The sequence below is a fragment of the Pygoscelis adeliae genome, unplaced genomic scaffold (assembly GCF_000699105.1).
Source record: "Pygoscelis adeliae isolate BGI_AS28 unplaced genomic scaffold, ASM69910v1 Scaffold4, whole genome shotgun sequence".
NCBI lineage: Eukaryota > Metazoa > Chordata > Aves > Sphenisciformes > Spheniscidae > Pygoscelis > Pygoscelis adeliae.
Genome location: NW_008824986.1, coordinates 414,085 through 434,562, shown reverse-complemented (window position 1 = coordinate 434,562; position 20,478 = coordinate 414,085). Strand labels below are relative to the sequence as shown.

Here is a 20,478-nt window from a genome sequence, read left to right as displayed (position 1 = left end):
GGGGGCGGGTCGTGGCGCAGCCCGCCCCCCCCCAGCCAGTGTGCTGGCGCAGGCCTTGCGAGAGACCGGCGGGGCTGACTCACCGCCGCTGCCGGGAATGCGGCGCTGAGGGGAAATGGAAGTGGTGTGACCCCTGGCCTCCGAGAGAAAGGGGAAAAAAGGTAAAGGGGGGGGAACCAACCCAAAAAACTTCCAGCCCTTTGGTGTGTGGGGCTGGGGAGGAGGAGGAGGAGGAGGGGAGTGCCGACAGGGTCAAGCCTGCCCCAGGTGCTGCGGGAAAAGCCTTTTAGTGCCCTGGGAAGGGGGGATGTGGGAAAAAGAGACCCATTTGGGAGTGCGGACCCCAAATCTGACTCCGAGGGTTTTGGGCCAGCAGCCAGCAGTTTCCAAGCTGCCGCCATCAGGAAGCACGTCCAAGCCAGCATTTCCACCCAGGACAAAGGCAGCCCCAGCCTTCCTGCCCGCTGCCCTCCCCAGATGAGGACCCATCCACAGGGCACCTCAAAACGCCAGGACGATGCTGCCAGGATGGTGGCATTCTGGGATGAGAATAAAGCGTCCCCCAAAAGAGCTCGGCCAGAGGATGCAGGGGATCCAGCTCACGGCGGCGCTTCACTGAGAGGGGAGGAAGGCGCGGTCCCCCTGGCACAAGGCACCCTGCTGGGAGCATCCCAGTGGAACCAGTTTGAAGCAAAGGTGTCCTGCTGAGCGTTTGCCGTCACCTTGCCGGGAGCCATGGCTAACTCGGGGGGCACCACCTCCTCTCCGTCTTCTCCCTGCCCTTCCCTCTCCCATGCTGGGGAGGCCCTCGCAGCCTCCCGCAGCGCTGGAGCTCTCAGCCGCTGGGGCTTGCCGGGACGGCAAAGACGCCGAATTTCATTTGCCGAGCGCTTGTGCAGATGTGATGAAGGCGGCATGAAGGAGCTGTAAAACCGGAGCTGGCTGGGGCAAGGATCCGCAGGACACCAACACAGCTGGAGCCTTTCACGTTATAAACATTTATTTATAGATGTACAATTGTATAATTAATTCTAAATCGAGAGATACAGCCTCTGTGACCATCCGTTAGGATCTACGCCTTCTCGCTCATTATTATCCATGGAGATCTACTTGTGGGGAAAAAAAAAATCAAAAGGTTTTGGCGGGCAGGCTCTGGGCTTGCCGTTGTGCAAGACACTCAGCACCTTCTGCAAACACGGTTTTCGTTTAACCCCCTCCCCGTGATCTCTTCATGCTGGCTAGCCTGTGCCTCTATTAAGAGCTGTTTCCAAGTGCCATACTTCCACCCAATTCCTTCCAAAGGTAGAGGAATCATTAAAAAAAACCACCTTAAAATCAGGTCCAGGTTGTGGTGGCTGTGGGATAACAATGCTTGCAGTTAATGGGAGGGCTGATATTTTGCGAAATAAATAAATAGCTGAAGACAGAGCACATGGATTCCTAACAACAAAGAAATAAAACCACCTTACCTCTCACCCCTTCCAGCCCCTGCCACCCCACCTGGGAGCCTTTTTATCACCGCGCTTTTCATTCCCCCGAGGGTGTCAGGGGACGGTTATTACTGGAAATGTCTTTAGACAAAAATGAACTGCGAGTACCCAAAAAAAAAAAATATCCAGTTTATTCCATGGGAGGTAGCTCCGCTTGTGCCAGTTTTGCTTTGAGGAGATGTCTCCTAACCTCGAGTGCCCTCCCGCCGCCCTAACGCTGGTCCCGCCCGACAGTGATCGAGTGAGACGCGCTGCAGAGCTCAGGAGGGGTCCGAGGAGAGATCAGGCGCACCCTCCAATCTCCCCCGGCAAAACTTCTTTCAACAGAAGCAATAGAAAGCTCCGTTTCTTACGAATTAGCAGTATTTCACAGGTCTTCTCTAGGAAACGTTAGAGAGAGGGCGTCAAGGCCGTGGCCACGTTGCAAACGGGAGTGCTGGTGGGCGAGGAACCCCAAGTGTTGGACACACAAAAAAAAACCCAACAAAGGGAGACGGCTCATGGAAAGCCCTCTTTACAGAACGAATGCCGCACGCTGATTACGAGGCAAAATAAAAGCAGACTCTGCAAAAAAAGAAGTTAAGTGCACAAATAAACCCAACAACTGATGAGCAAAAACCATCCAGGACAATCCTTCCCGTCACCGAGTGCGACGCCGGGGCTCAGCTGACCCGCTGCAGCTTCTGCCAACACTGCAAAACCACACCACAAATCTGGACAGTCTCCCCGATTTCTTTTGTTACCCCCTGCAGATTTGGAATTTCTTTTATTAAAACCCGAAAGGCAGGTATCGACATCCTAAGCCGCAGAAGGCCGCAGTCCTCCAGAAAGCAAAATACAGTAACTGCGAAGTGATTCTTGTTTTAGTGTGTCAGGCAGGAAAGCGCTGCAGAGCGAGACACCCTGGGAAGAGACTTCCCGCTTCCCTGTTTACCAAACCAGGCAGAAAACAAAATAATTTAATCATCCAACCCCTGCATAGTTTAAAAGTACAATATATATACAGCTATAAATTAATTCTAAATAGATTATATTTTCTTCTCTTTAATCTAAAGTTTTCTTTTATCACCAAATTGTCAAATTTCTCTCTCCGTCGGCAGTGACCAGCGCAGTCGCGAAGGGTCTCCTTTTGCTTCATGGCTTCTGCAGTTAGTGTTATTTTACACTCTACGCGTTTGTTCTCGGGGTTGTGGGATCCCAGGAGCAACGAGACTGTCGCACGCTAGCAGTGTCGGAGGGGAAGGAGGAAGACGGGCAGCTTGATTTCCTGTCCTAATCGCTGCCTGAGACGTAGGTCGAACGGCGGAGACAGGCAGAGAGAAGAAAGAGGGCAGTTGTGCGTTGCTAATTCTCCAATTCCATTTTTAAGATAAGGTTTGATTCTTTTAAATATCAAGTCTGTCACCTCGGCTCAGTGCACTTCACCAAAAGTCTTCAGGCATTCCAAGAGTCTGGGAACAAAAGCGGTAGGGGTGTCAGTCTCCGGACAATCGCACGTCACCGTACCACCCCCCTTCCTCCGCCTCCCCCCCCAGTTACAGGCAGCAGCTTTTTCAGTTGCACTATTTCAATCCGCAGCGGGCCCTCTGCCTAGGAGCAGCTCTCTTTTCAGACCACGGGTACAGAGAGGGAATTAAAGCAAAGCAGGTAATTAATGCCGGTCTATCGTGAAAGAAGAGGCGCAGTTATCAAAACAAGACAGCGGGTGTATCGAGATAAGAATGGTTCCAAAAACAGGATACACCCAAAAAAAAGGCCGAATGCGACCCAGAGGATTTGCTTTAAAGGCCAATCTTTCAGACGTGCTCCCTTTGCCAAGGAAAATAAAAAACAAACAAAACCTCCCCTCCTAAGCCTCCTTACTTGTGTCTACAAATCAAGCAGCTAGATGTCCAACGTCCCCAAGAAGTCTTTGCAAGCCTAAATGGTGTCCGTACAACTAACACTTGGTGCAAGCTTCACCTCCGATTTATTTTCTATAGAAACCCTGTTTTCAAATAATTTTGCGGTAGGAGGGACCTGTATGTTTTACAGCCATTCCAGCAGTATCTGGTGGGTGAAATCAGCCCAGATAATTAAGCAGAAAAAGGACTCTGAACTCCATGACAATTTTTTTCATTATTTTTGTGCAGTTCTCCCGTGACCCAGCACAGCCGGTCTCACGCGTGCTACCTGGGCTCGCCTTAATTCACGCTCTCCAACCCCCAGTCTTCCAGACTCCCCCTCAGCTGTTTTTACTTTGATTCCCAGTTTGACGCAGTAAGTTACTCCTACAGCCCGCTGTGAACTCTGGCCATTTGCTTTGTTCTCCTTGAGTGTCATGGGAAGGCAATGGGGGGCAAGGAACATCTGTTTGGTAGGAGTCCGTTCCCCGTCATCATACTGCTTCAAGTGCCAGGGGATAACAGCTTTTTCAGTAAAACAGACAATAAAGCAACCAAACAAAGGTTCATTAAAACATGGCGGCTGGCTTCCACGGCCGGTAAAAAACTTCCAACCAGCCGAGGCGCGCACAGCTGCTGTATCGAATGCGGAGTTGACAAGACCTCAGCTGAGTCGCCAACGCGCCCGGGGCTTTTGCTGTGTTCCTAGAGACCCAACACCGACAGTGCCAGAGAAAACAGGGAGCTTGGAGAGAGCTGAGGGTGCCGACATGCAAACTAAACAAAATCAATTTCCCAATTAACGAGTGTATGCTTGACGGAGGGGGGTGCTTCCCCCCGTGACGTGTGTGCATCCAGAGGAGACTCGTGAAGATATGCATCTCAAACAGAGATTTAAGTAAGTACGAAAAGCACTATCATGCCCTGCTCCGCTGCTAGGGGAAGCATCACCAGCTCGTACTTAGACCTCTGCTGAGCGGGCAGGCGGTGACTATCCGTGCAGAGAGGCTTGAACATCTGACAGTCTGCTACAGCTGGGAGTGCCCATCTTCTGTGCTCGCTGGTACAGATCCGAGTCTCCGAAGTAGCGTGCCCGGTACAACAAGCCTTCCTCTGCAACGGGAAAAGCCCAGCGTTACGAACGCGATGTGGAAGGAGACCCACCCGCCAGGCCACATCCCACCACAGGCTCTGCTGGGAAGAGGAGGCACCTCAAGTTCTTCAAGGCTAGCTGAAGCACAGGATGAGGCTGAGGAAATGCCCCGTGCCCTTTAGGACAGGATGGGCGTAACATCTGCTGACAGCTCATCCATCCCAGGGAAAGCCTTAGGAACCTGACAGGACCTGCCCCTAGTCCCAGGAGGCACATGAGGCAGCCTACACAAAGGTTACCCCAGCAGCACGGGGAAGAAGAAACGTAGAGGTTCAGAGCTCGGTGCATCGGCCTCATCTGGCACCACTGGGGGCTCTAACAGCCCCTCCTGCGTCCCAGGCACTCAAATCCTACCCCGGCCACTGCTCCGGGAGCTGTGATCATCACCTGCTGGGAACGGGCGGGCAGAGAAGTCAGGTCGCCCCTGGGACGGGGCAAACAGTTTGCTGCCCTCGCCACACTCTGCTGCCTGGCTAGACGGCCAGATGATCTCTCACGCTGTCTGGCTGGGTAGCCGTCCCTCCTAACCCTTGCGTGCCTTCAGCAGCATGCAAGGCCATGTCAGTGCTGCCACCAAAGCCTTCTGAGCAGGGATGGGATGCAGGATGGAGGACACCATGGGCAGCAGATTTTCAGACATGGTCCTCGAACAACTAAAATATTACGCAGAGCTATCAGGGGCCTCCTGAAAATGAGATGGCTGCAACCTTCCCCCTCCACTGGAAATCAGAGATACCCTACTGACATGGCAGGGAACCTCCGGAGCACAACTCCTGTCTGACCAGTTCTACAGCAGCATTAAAAAACAAAACAAAACAAAAAACCCCACATACCGGATTTGTCACGAAGTCATAGACAGAAAAAAAAAGCCAACAACACATGAAATGTGCTCACACCATGTTAAAGTATAACTTTAGCATAACTCAGTCCCCAGTAAAAGACCTTTCCGAAGCCGACCTCATGCAGCAGCCAAGACCCTCTGCTCCTGACCCCACACTACTCACTCTGCTGCTTCTCTTTCCAGCAGTTATTTCGAAGGTTTGCAATATAGTCGTCCTCCACACTCCTTTCAACATTTTTCAGGTTCGTGCCCGTGTATTCATCTGCAAAGTTCTCGGATACGTAGTAGACGACTTTCAAGTGCTCTGTCACTCTCCTGTGTATGTGACCCACAGACCTATTTCAGGGAGAAGAGTCAGAACAGTGTAGGACACGCTTCAAGGGCAGAGCAAAAAGCTCCCAGCTCTTTATAATGCACAACATGCCACAATACCAAACCGCTGAAAACATACTCCTATGTGTCCACAGACTTGAAGGTTTGGAAAGGAGAAGCATTTCTGGTGGAAATGGAACACCAACACAGGGAGAGAAAACCTGCCAGGCCTCTAGCTAGGTGGGCAGAGCTCTGAATACAGACATAACTCTGAGGCAGATTGCCCAAGGCCTAAACCCACTTAAAATAAAGTGTTCATTAGAATTTTCAGCACTAATTAAATCTCTCTGCAATTTCCTTGCTGACGACACCATCATCTGTTTTTGGCAGTGAGCCTCAAGGATGGTTACAAAGCTTGGAGGTTGATGCTTGTGTGGTGCAGGGTGAGAGCAGCCAGCGAGGCAGAACGGTGCCTGTGCAGAGGAGCACGGCAGCACCGAGGTGAGGGCAGAGCAGGGGCTGGCTGTCACAGCTCCCCAGCAACGCCCCCTCGCTCAGCAAGGCTGCCCATCGGTCAAACCCAGTCCCCTCTGCTAAGATATCTGCTAATCCCACGAACGTCAGCTTCCTCTACCACATCACATGCTGCAACGAACACTGTTGCTGCAAGAACAAAATTAGACCCGCTCAGCACTCGAGTCTGCACCGACCAGTACAGAAAGCACTTTCTAGAAGGAAACCTCTTCTTACTCTACCCCTGTGGATTTGCATTTCAGACAGAGCCCTGTACTTATTTTCCCCAACGCTCCAGCAAACCTAGAGATACTCACTAGGGCGTGTTTGCAAGCTGTAACACAGGACCTGTGCCCAAATGCTGGATTCATCAGGAACAGCTCCATCTGGAGACGTGCCCAAAGTTTCCCATAATAAATACCAGCTGGCTGCTGCATTAAAAGCGAGCCTGATTCTTAAGCCAGGTATAAACATTAACTCATCCGGCTCGCCCTTCAGTCTGATATCAGGGTTTACAGGAGTGACTCAAAGACTCCTGCACGTTTCATCAAGGTCCAGCACTCAGGGACGAGTGGTGGGCAATCGGACAGACTGAACATGACCAAAGAGCTCTCTTGGCATTTTTCGAGACAAAGGCTAACGCATCTCCGGCAGTGCCTGCTGGCAGAGATGCAGTCTGCAAGAAGCTCAGCTCACTATTTTACCTGTCAAGACAGAGCCCTAAGCTCTCCCAAAGTTCATATTCCTCTTCTGTATAAAGATGAATTACGGAGGCTACAAAGTGTGCCCTCAAAGGAGGAGTATTTAAGCTCGCAGAGCGTCAGCAGCATCCACTCAAGCATCCTTCAGTGTAAAGCATGAAAATAAGGGCAGTACCTGGCACAAGAAACCTGCCACCCCAAGTCAGACATGCAATTAAGTCAAGCAAATTTGATGAGGTGTTATTGAAGAGCAGGGTGGCACAGACAGTCCCACAACTAGACAGGTCTTTCAGCAGAAAGCTAGTTTTTGGAAGACATTTGCAACGGCAACAGAGTGACAAATGGTTCTTTAGGACTCTGCCTTTCTCAGTGACAGCTTCACTATCAAGAAGTGGCATTAAAATCTCCGTGTGCCATTAAAACCTCACCAGGTCCAAAAGCTTCTCGCCTCCTGCTCACTGAGTTCAGTGCGGCGAGCTCCAGCTTTCTGCCAAACGACAGTCAAGCACAGCATTTCCCTTTACATCAGGCAGCAAAAGGGGCCTGGCTGCCTGCGCGAGCGAGCAAGCGAGCAGCACCGCCTGCCGGCACAGCATGCCTTTTGCGAGCGAGCTAATTCCATTTGAAGTGCCTTGGTCACTCAGGAAGGATGACAGAGGACTGGATCAGCTCATTTGCTGCTCTTGTCCAAATCCAAACTTGGAAATCCGTTTGCTTGCTGCTACCTGAGCACGCAGAGACAGGGACAGCACAGGGAATGGGAAACCGAGCAGCAGAGAAACACCTGGGGCTCAGGGATGGCTTTCCTCTGACAGCTGACAAGGCTGGAAGCAAACCCCAGCCCACTTAAAAGCTGCCATCCACTGAACGTCTTCTCACCCCATAAACCGCCTCTTCACCACTATAGAACAAACTGGCATACATATATAATGCTTAATTTTATAGTCCTAATATCAACAGCAGAAATCACATCTCAATACTCTTTAGCCTCTCAGAATAACCCTTAACTGTGCCCTCTCTTCAAAACCGCTCCATCTTTCGGTTCCAAGCACTAATGTCAGTCTTTACCTTGGACCTGAAAGCTAAGCTGGGTTTTATAGAATTTAACATCATCAATGGCAAATGTTGTCACCTGTGAAACTAAACAGGGCCCACTGGCTGTAACCAAGCCTACCCTCTTTAAATACATATAAGGAACTTCCACTGAAAATGCATTAAGCTTTTGTCAAGAATGATGCAAGCAGCCAGAAATCAAGCCTGTTTTCCCATTCTTTGTTGGCACTGCAAAGTGAGTAAGAATACTCATTTCATTTGTCGGCCAAGTGAGCAGACTGGGGCATTTCCACAGGATCTAGAATGAAACAGCTTCACTTTCGCATAGGAAATGTCTGGCCATAGCTATTTCATGGCAAGATTAGAGTTCAAAAATAGGAGATTTCTCTGGGAGTGTCTTTACAGGAGTGTCTTCTATTCCTTCTTCTCTTCCTCTATTGCTTTGTACTTGGTATAAACTGAGGCTTTCATGAAGAACAGATCTGGCTTTTGTTTTTCACACCCCAATTTAACTCTACATCTCAATTCATCCTGCATAAGGGATCTCGGTGCTGGGCCACAGCCTCTCAAAGTCATTTCGTCTGTCCCTTTCTAGGACAGACACACCCAGCTGTGGGTATGGGCTGCAGAAGGTCCCTGTCAAAGAACATCCTCCCCTAGGCAAGTAAGCACCCTCCAACCTTCCCCACACCTTCCATCTCAAGACCTGTTTGAGACCCAGGAGGCCTTCACTGATGTGTGACACATCTGGCAGCAAGAGCAACGGTGTGATGAGATAAAGGAAAAGAAAAAAAAAGACAGAAAAAACAGAGAGCCTAGATCCCTACCCTGTCACACCACCCTGCCCTCCAGAACCCAACCCCCTCCCCAGCTGGATAAGTTTTAGAGTAACAGGTACTAACGGCCTCTGGCTCAAACTGTAGGGTGGGCTGGAGACCATCATCTGGCTGAGAGCAGACACAATGATCAGGATGAGGATAGGCATCAGCTGGACAAACAACCCAAGGCCACCCTGAAGGAACAGAAACACACAGTGGAGTGCCACCCATACACTTGTACACAAGGATCCCATGGCATCGCTCTCCCTCCCTCCCAGCCCTAACACAACCTCGATTCTCCTGCTTTTTGCAGGCATTCGGCTTAGGAGGCACCTCAAAATAACCAGTGGGAACCCAGCAGCCCACAGTTCCCCTCCAGAAAGGGCAGCGTGACTCCAAAGGTCCAAACCCACTGCCCCTTCTCTGGATGTGACAAAGGGCAGAGGGGACTGGCAGGGGGAACCTTGTGAGCGAATTTCAAAAGCCTCATGCCCATATTTTGTTTTTCCTAGAGCATATGTGGTTTCTGTCCTGCTTGTGCTAGGGAGCAGAACTGGTTTTATGGAGAGCCTTCTCCCCTCTTCAGTGTCAGATGAAAGTAATTCCCCCTCTACCTCACCTCCTGAGCTCCCTCCAGTTCCAGCAGAGTACACTTTCCCCTTTAAGCTTGAGAAAAAATATTCAGGAAGGTGTTCTTGGTTGTTTAAAAAAAATATAATTGGCTATCCCCAGAAAATAGTAATCTTCAATACATAACCCTGGTCTCTTAAATAGTAAGTCCCTCATTCTCACTTCTCTAGACCAGAGGGCTTGGAGTGCTGGAGATGTACTTAGATCTTCTGTGATGGGAAAACGTAAAAATAGCTCATGCTATAAAGTGTCTTCCTTGGTTAATTAAGCATCACAGATTAGAAACACCCCATCTTCAACACTGGAATAAAAGGGAGAATGAGTTCATGCTGGGAGGAGGCACGAGTATCCATATTATCTAAAAAGTGGATTTACCTTTTGAAATTACAGAATTAAATCAGAAAGGAAATGCTTATTCTGTGGTAAAGACAGGTACACTTTACTGGTGCAATCTTATTTCAAGGTGGCACTGTTTCAAGACACGCCAGCGTTTTCCCTGCTGGATGACAGCTATGAGAGTCCTGGGAGAACAACCACCAGTAAATTAAACTGCAAGTTGGTGTAAATTCTGAAGGCAGCTCACTTCCCACGACCCCAGCTTTCTGTTCAGGGGGGTGGAAACAAGCAGGACTGTTTCACAAGACAGCCACACCAACTAGCTCGCAAAATTCATGTATCAGAAAAACCTTTAGACTCCCAGCCCCCTGCCTGTTCTCCACTTACGTCACCCTGATGTTCTCGTCTGTCCTGCCTCTGATGGTAGGTATATCGCATCCTGCCATTGCTGTATACGTGAACATTACCTATAGGCAAAAGAAAACTGTTAAACAAAAGTCAGAGTAAGTAAGACGGTGCTGGCTGGCCAGGAAGGAACCACGAAAGGTGGCCGTGTTCCATGTCAGCCTCACCAATAAAAACACAGTAGGAAAAAGTAGACTGGGTGCTGACAACAGTAAATTCAGGAATTTTAACTTTGAACATTGTCAGAATGGGCTTGATCTGTTTCTTTGGTTCGGGCCACATTCAGCAAAGATATAAGGACATAGAGATTGTAAAAGAATCCACGCTGTGCTCACACTTAGATCTGGTCTGCCATTACCACTGCTCTCAGTTCAGCCTACTTCATGTAGCCAGCAGCATGCCAGCCAGTTCAGAGCTGGAAGAAGGACAGCACATCTGTCCGGCAGGGCTGCTTCCAGGCTGGAGCCGGGATGTCTCAGTGAAATGGTGATTTGACAGACTTGGGCTATTCCTGAGATCCCTGCATATGTCCCAGTGCACAAGGTGCAAGTCCATGGTTTTGGTCAGCAGGCCACACGGCCGAAGCCCCTGACTCAAGCCACTCCATCATGCTGTCTTGACAGAAATGGCTGTAGCTTTAGGGTGAAGTGGATATGGGACTCCACAGGAGACTGATAGAAGAATTCATACAAAAAACTTCTATTCATCACCTGAAGCCAACACTTACAAATTGAACTCTATAAGCCACAGCTGAAAAAGGAGTATTCCTAAGGTGTACTGAGCAGATATGTCTGAAGGCAAACTGGTGGTGGGCACAGAGATCCATCTATAGGATTTTGTAGGATCACATGAAAATTCAGGTTGGAAGTGGCCTCAGGAGGTCCAACCTCCTGCTCAAAGCAGGGTCAGCTATGTAGAAAGAATATCTTGTACAGGCCTCCTCGCTTCTAAGTGAATTTACTTTAGATTAAAACCAGTAACAAAAAGAAAATTTTGGTAGTTTTTCCACCTAAAAACAGAGCTCTTCCATGTCTTGTTTTAAATGTCAAAACTACAGCTGAAAAGGGAGACCGGCTGAGAAAGCAGTCCTGAATTCTCTTGGGACAGTGAGGAAAGGAAAAAAAAAACTGAGCTAAAATAGCAAGCTGCTGTTTTTACTGGAGTAGCTTCACCTCTCTGACAGGCAGAACATGAATGCTGCAAAAGGCTTCAAGATGCCTTTGCAAGTACTTGATGTTAGTGTGTTAATTCTTACATACTGGATAGGAAAAGAGCTACCAGAGGAAATCTTCTCAGTTAAAACAAAAATACTTATTTTTCCAAGTTGGTCCACAAAGGTCAAATAACCACTGCCCCGACTGCCGGTCAAATATGACTAGAGCAAATACAAGGGAGTCTTCTAACATACGCTTAACCTTATATTAAATCTGTGGTTTTTTGATCCGAACTGATCAAGTGAAGGAACAGTTACTTGGTTCTTTCCTGCTACCCAAACCATGATCAGCACTGTGGACAGACAGGATACAGATTTAATTTTCAATTCAAGAGGTTTAAATTATGCTCTAGAAATAACACTTTTCTCTTTTTTATGGGACACAGTGGAAAGAAGGAAGTGGACACTGATCTCAGAGAAACTGCTTCAGCTGCATGGCCGAGCAGATACAGATCAAGAACAAGGCCCAGGCATTACCATAGTTTGTTCTGATGAGAAGATTTAACTTCTAAAACCACCAGGCAGAAAAACCTTCTTCAAAACAGGATTATTTTTACAACTAGCCTTAAAACAAGTCATTTTTTGTTCTAACATTCAACCCAACCTAATAACAGCTAATGTTGCCAGCATGCAAACAAATACCTGAAGTTGGGAAGAAGTCCAGCTCTGATGGTATTACCTGCTGGATGCCGAGTTCTCCAAGTACCCATCTGAACAATTTAGAGAACTCTAGGTGTTTAGGTCATGTGTGAAGGAGAACTCCCTCTCATCAAACTCAGCAATCCTTGCATGGCCAAATAAATCACTACTGCATTGTTGCTCTGTCAAAAGGATCGGATCCCATTCAAGAGATTAAGGTTTAACGTGCTTACTAGAAGGAAAACCACCACCAAAAAACATGTTGAAGAGGTCCTCGGGGGAGATGTCTGCCTCAAACCCGCGGTGGAAGTCCGAGTGACTGTGTCCGTGCCGAGCAGGGTTGAGTTTCTCATCTCCAAACTGGTCATATTGCTTCCTCTTCTCTGGGTTGCTCAACACTGCATACGCATTACCAATGGCTGAAATATTGACAATAAGGAAGCAATTAGCTTCTTTCTTCTACAGATAAAACATTTAGCCCTGCAAACTGCCAGGACTTGCCTTTCTCATTACACAAATGAGATTCTCAACTACCCACGTCTTTTCAACAGGCTAGTTCAGCGGTGCAGCACTAGTACCTGGCACGCTTCTCTAGCGAACACAGACAGAAGGAAACCACACCAAGAGACTCGATGAAAAAGGCCTTAATTAATTCAAATGAAGAAGTTATGATATGACTGGTATGAATTTGGTGTACGTCCCTAGAGAAACCCTCTCAAATGAATGAAACTATGAATTGCGAAGGCAATACTGGTAGTAGAGCAGCTACACGTTTCACTTAATGAAACTTGTTATTTCTTTTGAACAACTAATGCCCAAATCCTTCAGCCGTAAGCAACTGTATAGGAAAATACAATTTTAGCTGACAAATTTTATTCAAAAGTGGCATTAAGGGAATTCAATGTCATAGCCTAAAACCAGAACTGCAAAGAATTTAAATACGGAAGATCACTGAAAGAGACTTTAAAACCTCCCATAAAAGCTAGTAAGGAAATGTTGGCTATAATTTGTGTCTGTCAGCTATGGACTTCAAAATTTCCAGATGCCAGGAGTAAGGTGCATAATTACAAGGACTGTTAACCAATGCCTGTGACGGTGGAAATGTACTGGAACTAAACCCCCGCCACTTCCCCAGGTCACTCTCCTTCCACTCTCAGCATGTTTGAGCCTTTCTACCAGAACGCCTGCCTGCCACCCTCCTATTTCTGTACTCCTCTCTCGACACGTTCCAGCTTACCACTTCCCCTCTGTGCCAACCTACCCAAGAGCCTCCCTACATGACTGCAGAGCCTATCCTCTCTCCTCCCTGTGTCGCAAAGAGGCAAAAATGTTCATGGCAGTAGTTGCCTGGTGTATAAAAGGCAGAGGCAGAAGTGATAGAAAAGGGAGATACATGCCCTTTGGAGGAGATTAACTCCAAGATTCAATATTTTCCCGGTAGTCAGATCGAGGTGTACGGTTTCTTCTTGGGCTAGAGATTTGGAGCATGGAGGATGTAATGTCAACACACTTGTTCTCCTTCTTAGTTATAATTAGTGCACACAGATCAAACATTTCTACAACCAGGCAAGGAAGCCAGACAACAAGGACTAACTCTCAGCATATTAGCTTGTTCTTTCAAACTGTGCGGTTAAGCAACGAAAATGGAGCAGTTCAGGGTTCTGTTCGCTGTCTGACTTTCTGCTGACAAAGCCCAAGAAACACCTTATTCCAAATCAGGATTTTAGCTCAAAGTAGCCAGGTTCAACTCTTTTTCTAATATCAGCCAAAGGCAGTGATGCAAATCTGCTGCAAGACAGACTGCAGCCAACTGCAACTATGGACTGAAACAAGGTCTCAGGACAAGATGTAACGCTTTATCAGCTGTCACTGGGAAGATGAATGCCAAGACTTCAACTAATACATCAATGTAAGAAAAAATTAACTAAAACCCTCATAGCAGTGCACATTTCCCCCTTCACCCTCTGGAACCAAACAGCTGGACTTCAGCGAGCCCTGCAAACTAAGAGCTCAGCTCGGGGGCTGAAGGACGGGAGGGAGAGCCAACGAGGCAAGGCTTGGAGGGGAGATAATCTGAGAGCAGATAGCTCTGCAGTGGAGGATAAAGGGCACCTTGCTTAACGCACGACTTCTGGCATGTAACTCTTGTCAAAGCCTTTGGCAAATATCATTATTTAAGATTACAGGTGAAGAAACCTGCCTTTCGCCACTTAGCAAGGACTGAAGGATAAACTATCGAACAGCAGCTTACTGCACATGCAGTGTAGATAGATGTCTGCAGATGCTCACTCTTTAATCTGGCCCCCATACTAAAACAGGCTCTCCCAAGTAGCTGGGGGTCAGCTCATTATTTGCTAACAGCAACACACTTATCAGTTATGGATTTAAGTCTTAGAAGACTTGAACAAACCTTACATAAGACTTTTACTGCTGAATTCATGTCTACTAGAAGCTTACCTGAATACTGTATCAATACACTCACACCAGGCTAGCCTTGCTCCCTGCTCCAGCAGAAGTCTCATGCATTTCACTCCCAAGATGGCCGGAATCAGACCACAGTATTTAAATGGCTTAACACTGCAAAATCAGTGCTGTACAAGTGGCACCAAGAAGTTCTCCATTTAGCTTGATAACAATCAAGCTTTCACAGCTTGCAAAGGAAAATGGGGTTATATCTTCCAAGCAATAGCATTTCCCTTGGAAAATTACTCCAGTTTTAAGGTATCTTATTACCCAGGAAACATCCCTGCTGCATTTGCAGAGAGGCCCTGAGAATCGGGCTCTTTACAGCAGAACTGAAGCTCCTGGTGACCTTTTTTGCATTCTGGCTGGGCTCAGCCGTATGGCTGGGGCAGTTTCACCCTAGAAATTTTCACCTGCGGTTTCTATCCACCAATTCCATCCGCAGCCTTTCGCAACCGTCAGGTGCCGAGTGCTTGCTTAGAAACCTGAAGGCTTACTGGCTGCCTGAAATGCTGAATGAGTGGAAGAGTCTAAATACCAGTTCTGAAGAAGACTGAGTTTCCTGCAATCGGGCCTGCCCAGCAACATTTCTCCCAAGGGATTCGTGAACCCAAGGGCTGCCTCTGGTGCTGCACAACTTACTGGGTTTCTACTGGATTTGTCAGTAGACAGGGGTGCACCCCAGCACCTGCCCTGTGCTGGATGGCTGCAGGACTTGGAGCTTCCCCCTGCTAGGTGAATGCTCCTGCATCTCTCCGAAAAAAAGGACGGTTAACATCCCAATTTCCTCCTGAGTGGCGTGGCAGGAGGCTGGAGCAACACACAGGGAGGGCTGCTAGGAGAAAGGGAAGGAAGGCTTCTCCTTGTCCGACTACCAGAGGTGAAGCCTATCCATGCCAACCTGTGTTTATTATTTTAAGCTTAGAGTATACCTTGTTCATAATACAAAGCTCAGAAGAAGAGATACAACTTTACTAAGAAGAGCTTTATTTCACTCTACCTGACTCGTGAGGTTGTTTAAGAGTCCTTGCTAGCCCAACTCAGCACCATCGCCTGATAGTTGAGGGCAAATCACAAAGTTGGAAATGTTCTTTACCTTTAAATGCCTCTGTAGCCCCTGGTGCGTGGTTCTTATCTGGGTGAAATTTCAGTGCAAGTTTCCGGTAAGCCTTTTTCAGGTCCTCATCAGAAGCTTCTCTGTTTACTCCCAGAATTTCGTAGTAATCTTTGCATTGCTTTACCCTGCCAGCAGAGAGGGGAGAAAATATGGACAGTTAGTTTCAGCTGTGAAAACCACTTTGCATTGAATATGTCAACTCTGCAACATCTCACGCATCACAGTTTCGATCAATGTTGTTCAGTGAACTCTGGTTTACTCAGCTCTAATTCCTCAGAGGGTGACCCATTTTTTTTCACAGACTCATTCCCGCTGTGCCTGCATTACTAGCACACAAACACTCTCACAGAGCAAGTCAAGCCAGTAGAGGTAGAAGGGCCTCTCCTCAGGCAATGATATCAACCGCTGAAGAATGTGATTGGCAAATAAGCTTCAGATTCATCATGCTCGTGTTTTGGAGGCTCTTTGGGAGGGACTAGAAACAGCAGGCCGGGATCTGAAGGATAGCTGGGCTGTTGGCTTCCCCCCCCCCACTTCCTCAGATTCAGTCAATTCACAGACTTAAAAATAACATCAGCTGAATTCTAGAGGAAGAAAGAGGGAGCTGCCCAAGCCTGTATGAGCAGCCCAGCTCGTTCTGGGCACACTCGCAGCCCAGCGATGGTTCCTCCTTCTCACATGACTTCGATGAGACAGAATACAGCAGGCTGGGTTTCTGGAGAAATGGGTGACGTAACAAGCGTCTCCGTAAGTCCATTAGCCAGAGCAGCTCTTGCGCAATTCAGACCATGCCCATAACCTTAAATAAAGTCTACCAAGTGGCTGTGCCTGCAGTTCAGAACTTCCAGTATTTGCAAATGGCAGAAAGGAATAAAGAACAGCTTGAAACAGGGTTGGGAAAACAGGTGACTAGATAAACATGTCCTGGGACTTTCCAGCAGAAGCTTTAGAAGTGTATTGTGCTAACAGAGTGAAGCGTCCTGTGGTGGATTTCTACTTTATTGGGCTCTAAGAGAGACCATGAGCAGAATATCATCAGGAGAGAGGAAAAAGGATATGCCCTGTCACTTGCTACTAGAGCAAAGCTTAGAGCAGGAGGGCTGTCTACTGCAAGCTATGAGCCATGACTTCCACCTACAGGATCTTAGGACCACACGGGATTTTTCACAGTATTATTGAATAACGCTAAAGCAAACATTAATGTTAAGTCCATGAGATGAATGCATCCAAAATGCCTCTTTGGACCTCAGCCTGGAAAAGGCCTACATGCCTACAGTTCTAGCCCTCATACATGCCTTTGGGGGACAAATCTCATCCCTCGTAGGCCCAACCCAGCTGCCTCCCAGGGCTGCTGTAGCTATCCTCCTAGATACCTTTTTAAACACCTAGTGAATTAAAAACCACTCGATATGGTTCAAAGCTGACCAGATCTCCTCACATGGCACAGAACATGAGCTGTTGTCCAACTCTACCTACTCTTTCTGCCTTCCTCCTTCATGTTCCACCATTACATCTTTAAAACATTGTGAAAAACAGACTGGTATTGCATGATAAACTCAAACTGCAAGCTGAAGCCATGGAGAGCTGCACACACACCTCTTCACTGCATCCACCTGGTCCTGAGTGTAGCCCTTGGGGGCCTCCCCCCCAGCCTCTCCGTTGGCCGATGGGAAGTCTCCACTCATTTTCTTGAACTGAGGATTTGTGGACTCCCTGGATTGGGACTGGCCATTGGCTGATTGCTCATTCTTGTTGAGTGATTCAAGCAGAACTGAAATGAGAAAAAGATGAAAAGAAAAAAAAAAAAGAAGAGACCGCCAAGCTCAACCTGCCCTTCCCACTCTCCCATAAAGAGACCTCTCTTCATCTCTGCCACTGCTCTAAGATCCCCCACCCTTCGTCAGAAGGACCCTCACCTTTTCACCCAACCCTTGAGCTCCTGCTGCTTCTTGCCCAGATGTGAGGGCTACAGCTGTAGATATTGCCTAGTTCTCCCAATGCACGCAACCTCCGCCAAAATCCCAGACCTTCCCAGCCGGACAGTCCGGGAGCCACAGTGGATGACCAAAGCAGCGCATTCTTCTCCTCTCCTTTTTTTCCCACATCTCTCCTTAACAGCGAAGCATTTCCATGTTTGTTCTCTAGCATATTATAAAGCATATTATTCTTCTTTATCTCCTGCTTTTGAGAGTCTACTGCGCTGGGTAAATTATGGGATAATGCTATTTCTTTAGAGAGCTTAGAAAATAATACCATGGGATGCCAGTCACATGGGGACACAGGGACGGTCCCCTTTCGGGGACAGAGAGCTGCGGCACTGATTGCTGGCAGCACAGTAGGACCCGTAACACATGAGTCAGAAGCGTGCTTTGTTCTCTTGCGCTGCCTTACCTACGTATTTGATGTGTGTAGAGGAAGCTGTGAAAACCATCTTCTCTCTCAATTACCGAATATGAATTGCACAAACATGGTTTCCCTTTTCTTAAGTGGGGTGCACATGTGTATTGGGTAAACTGCTGCGGACTATCGCCTCCTCCTTGCAAGGCTGAGACACTCTGACACTCAGACAAAGGCTCCTCTGTCCTTTTCAGCCAAGAGGGGTCAAACATTCAGGCCTGGCGTAACAGCACAGGTGACAACACTGTGAAACCAACCGAGACTCCTCCAAGCACAGAAGTATCTTTCCATCATGCATTTCCCTGGCAGCTGGATAGCGCCATCTTTTTAAACTATTTTTGTCTTTTTTTAACCAAATATCAGACCGATCTCTTCACGCCTGTAGTTTCTAAAGTTTATATATTGCATCCCCATTAAAGAGAATAGGCACATTTTATTAAATGATTAAAACCAGACAACGTTATTTACAAAGGCGTCAGTAATTTGACGAGCTTGCAGTCCTTTATCCAGGGCCTAGAACCGAGAAGGACGTTTCATCTCCTCCTGCAGATTGCACATTACAGACCTTGCACTACAGGGGTATCACGTTCTTTATGCAAGCGCAAACAACATTTGCAGGCCAAGAGACGAGCCAAGATATCCTATCTGCCCCACAGAGCTTGTAGGGGCGAGAAAAAACCGCTCGGTAATCCAACAGCCAATACAGGCAATTGTTACAGGACAAAGGATAAAAATGACAGCAGGCTAACGAGCAGTAACTGACTAGATGAGCTTTTGAGCTCGGGGGCTTCACGGATTTCAGCTTTCAGAAAAATAAATCCTTCCCTCACCCAGGCACTTTTAAACTTTGTCTCGCAAGGCTGTCCCTCCACCAACCCCACTCTTGCTGTTTTGGGCTTCGTTCCCTACAGCCAAGAGATTTTTGGTAGCGTAGTTCCCAAAACGAACCACAGAAGTCCACGTTTGGCCACGGCTCAGTCCTGTTTTGCTCTGCAGTCCCAGTGCATCCCAAAGCCACACTGGTCCTCCGTGCAGCCACAGCACAGCGCAAATTCATGAACTACTGAAGCAGAGACTGCTGAATTAGTTTTCAGTTCTGCCAACTCAGCTCCTCACCAAGCGTGTGCTATGGATCACTCTTCCTCACCTATTAGCCAACATTTGTTCAACTGATAATTTTTCCAAAACTCCCGCTTAAAGGCGACCAGTGGGACTTTGTCTATACCAGCATGCCTGGCTGTGTTTACGTAGGAGAAGATTTTTGCTGAAATCCCCTTGCAAAACCCTTTGCTGATCCTGTGACGACTCCTGTAGGACACAGCCAGGGTCAGAGTTTGAAGCGCCGGCTGCACAAGGTCCACGTTGCCGATCGTTGTCAAACCCAGCGTAACTCATGAGAAAGAGAAGAGATTTCCCAGGGGCACACAAACTACCTGAAGACTCAACGACCACTGTGTAACTGTGGGATCTTTGGCAACATTTTGCAACTACAGACCCAAAGAGCACGGGTGAGCAACCGGCACGACATCAAGCAACGGGTCCTTGGACGGCAGCTCAGATGTGAAACTTGTACCAGCAGCTTGGTTGGGCCTGGCCACAAATCAGCACACTAACATTAACCTGCCCTGCTGCCCGCCTTTCCTTGGCTTTCCTTTCCTCCCCTGTGCTCCAGTTCTCTAACACTACATATCCCACCTTTTATTCTGGCTGTCCCAGGCCACGGGACTAGGGCAAAACGTGACTGCTTTACATTGCAAACCGGTGCTCGCTGTCGTCCAGATCTGCTTTTCTGGTGCATGCCCTAGCAGAGCTCCTCAGGAAGAGCAGTCCTTGCCAGGGTGGGTCTTTCTGTGTGCTATGCCATGCTTTTTCCTCCAAAAGTCACTTTTCCTACCCAGTAATTTCGCAAAAGTATAAACTCTGAATGGGAAAGGAAACCACATCACGCGTACGACAGGCTGATACACTGCGTTTGAGGAAGAGGCCTTGTGCAATCAGCGAGAGGATTACAGGAAGCCCTGGGCTGTCCGCAGGACAGACAAGCTGCAGAACACAGCCAAAGAATCAAAACTCAGATAAGGTCTGTCAAAGTAAAAAAGGAAAAAAAAAAAAAAATCTACAGCCCTTTGCATAAATTTCCGCAACGTTAAGAACACACGGAGAAAGAATTGTGTTTGGCTGCTTCTACAAACCAATTCCCAGTTGCTTTTGTGCCACATTAATTACGTACGCCATAAAGCTTCCAGGAAACGAGATCGTTCCTCAAAACCCATAAACCCGGCAGAAGGGTTGATGATTTTTTACGCCTGCTGAAGCGACCCGCAGCAGCTGTGCTGTGGTAATCAATGGGGGCGTACGAAACGAGGAGCAACACCCGCCGGGCGGACTAGCCGGGGAAAACAGGGCGCTGGAGCACGTAAGCTCACACAAGGTCCGTCTGTCTGCCCGCCGGCAAACCGCCGCTCCCCGGGCTGGGGGGCTGAGCGAGGGGGTTCTGCTGCCAAGCCCCGGGCC

General features: G+C 48.1%; 1 protein-coding gene across 1 annotated transcript; it reads right to left on the bottom strand.

Moving 5' to 3' along the window:
* Positions 1–1,983: 1,983 nt before the first annotated feature.
* DNAJB12 (DnaJ (Hsp40) homolog, subfamily B, member 12) lies at positions 1,984–17,699 on the bottom strand. Its single transcript, XM_009325786.1, has 8 exons — positions 17,164–17,699; positions 15,547–15,692; positions 12,221–12,406; positions 10,118–10,197; positions 8,849–8,958; positions 5,531–5,703; positions 4,335–4,486; positions 1,984–2,941 (listed from the first exon to the last, which is right to left on the bottom strand). Exons 1-7 carry the CDS (start codon positions 17,250–17,252, stop codon positions 4,365–4,367), a joined length of 906 nt encoding a protein of 301 aa, XP_009324061.1. The 5' UTR covers positions 17,253–17,699; the 3' UTR covers positions 1,984–2,941; positions 4,335–4,364.
* Positions 17,700–20,478: the final 2,779 nt, after the last annotated feature.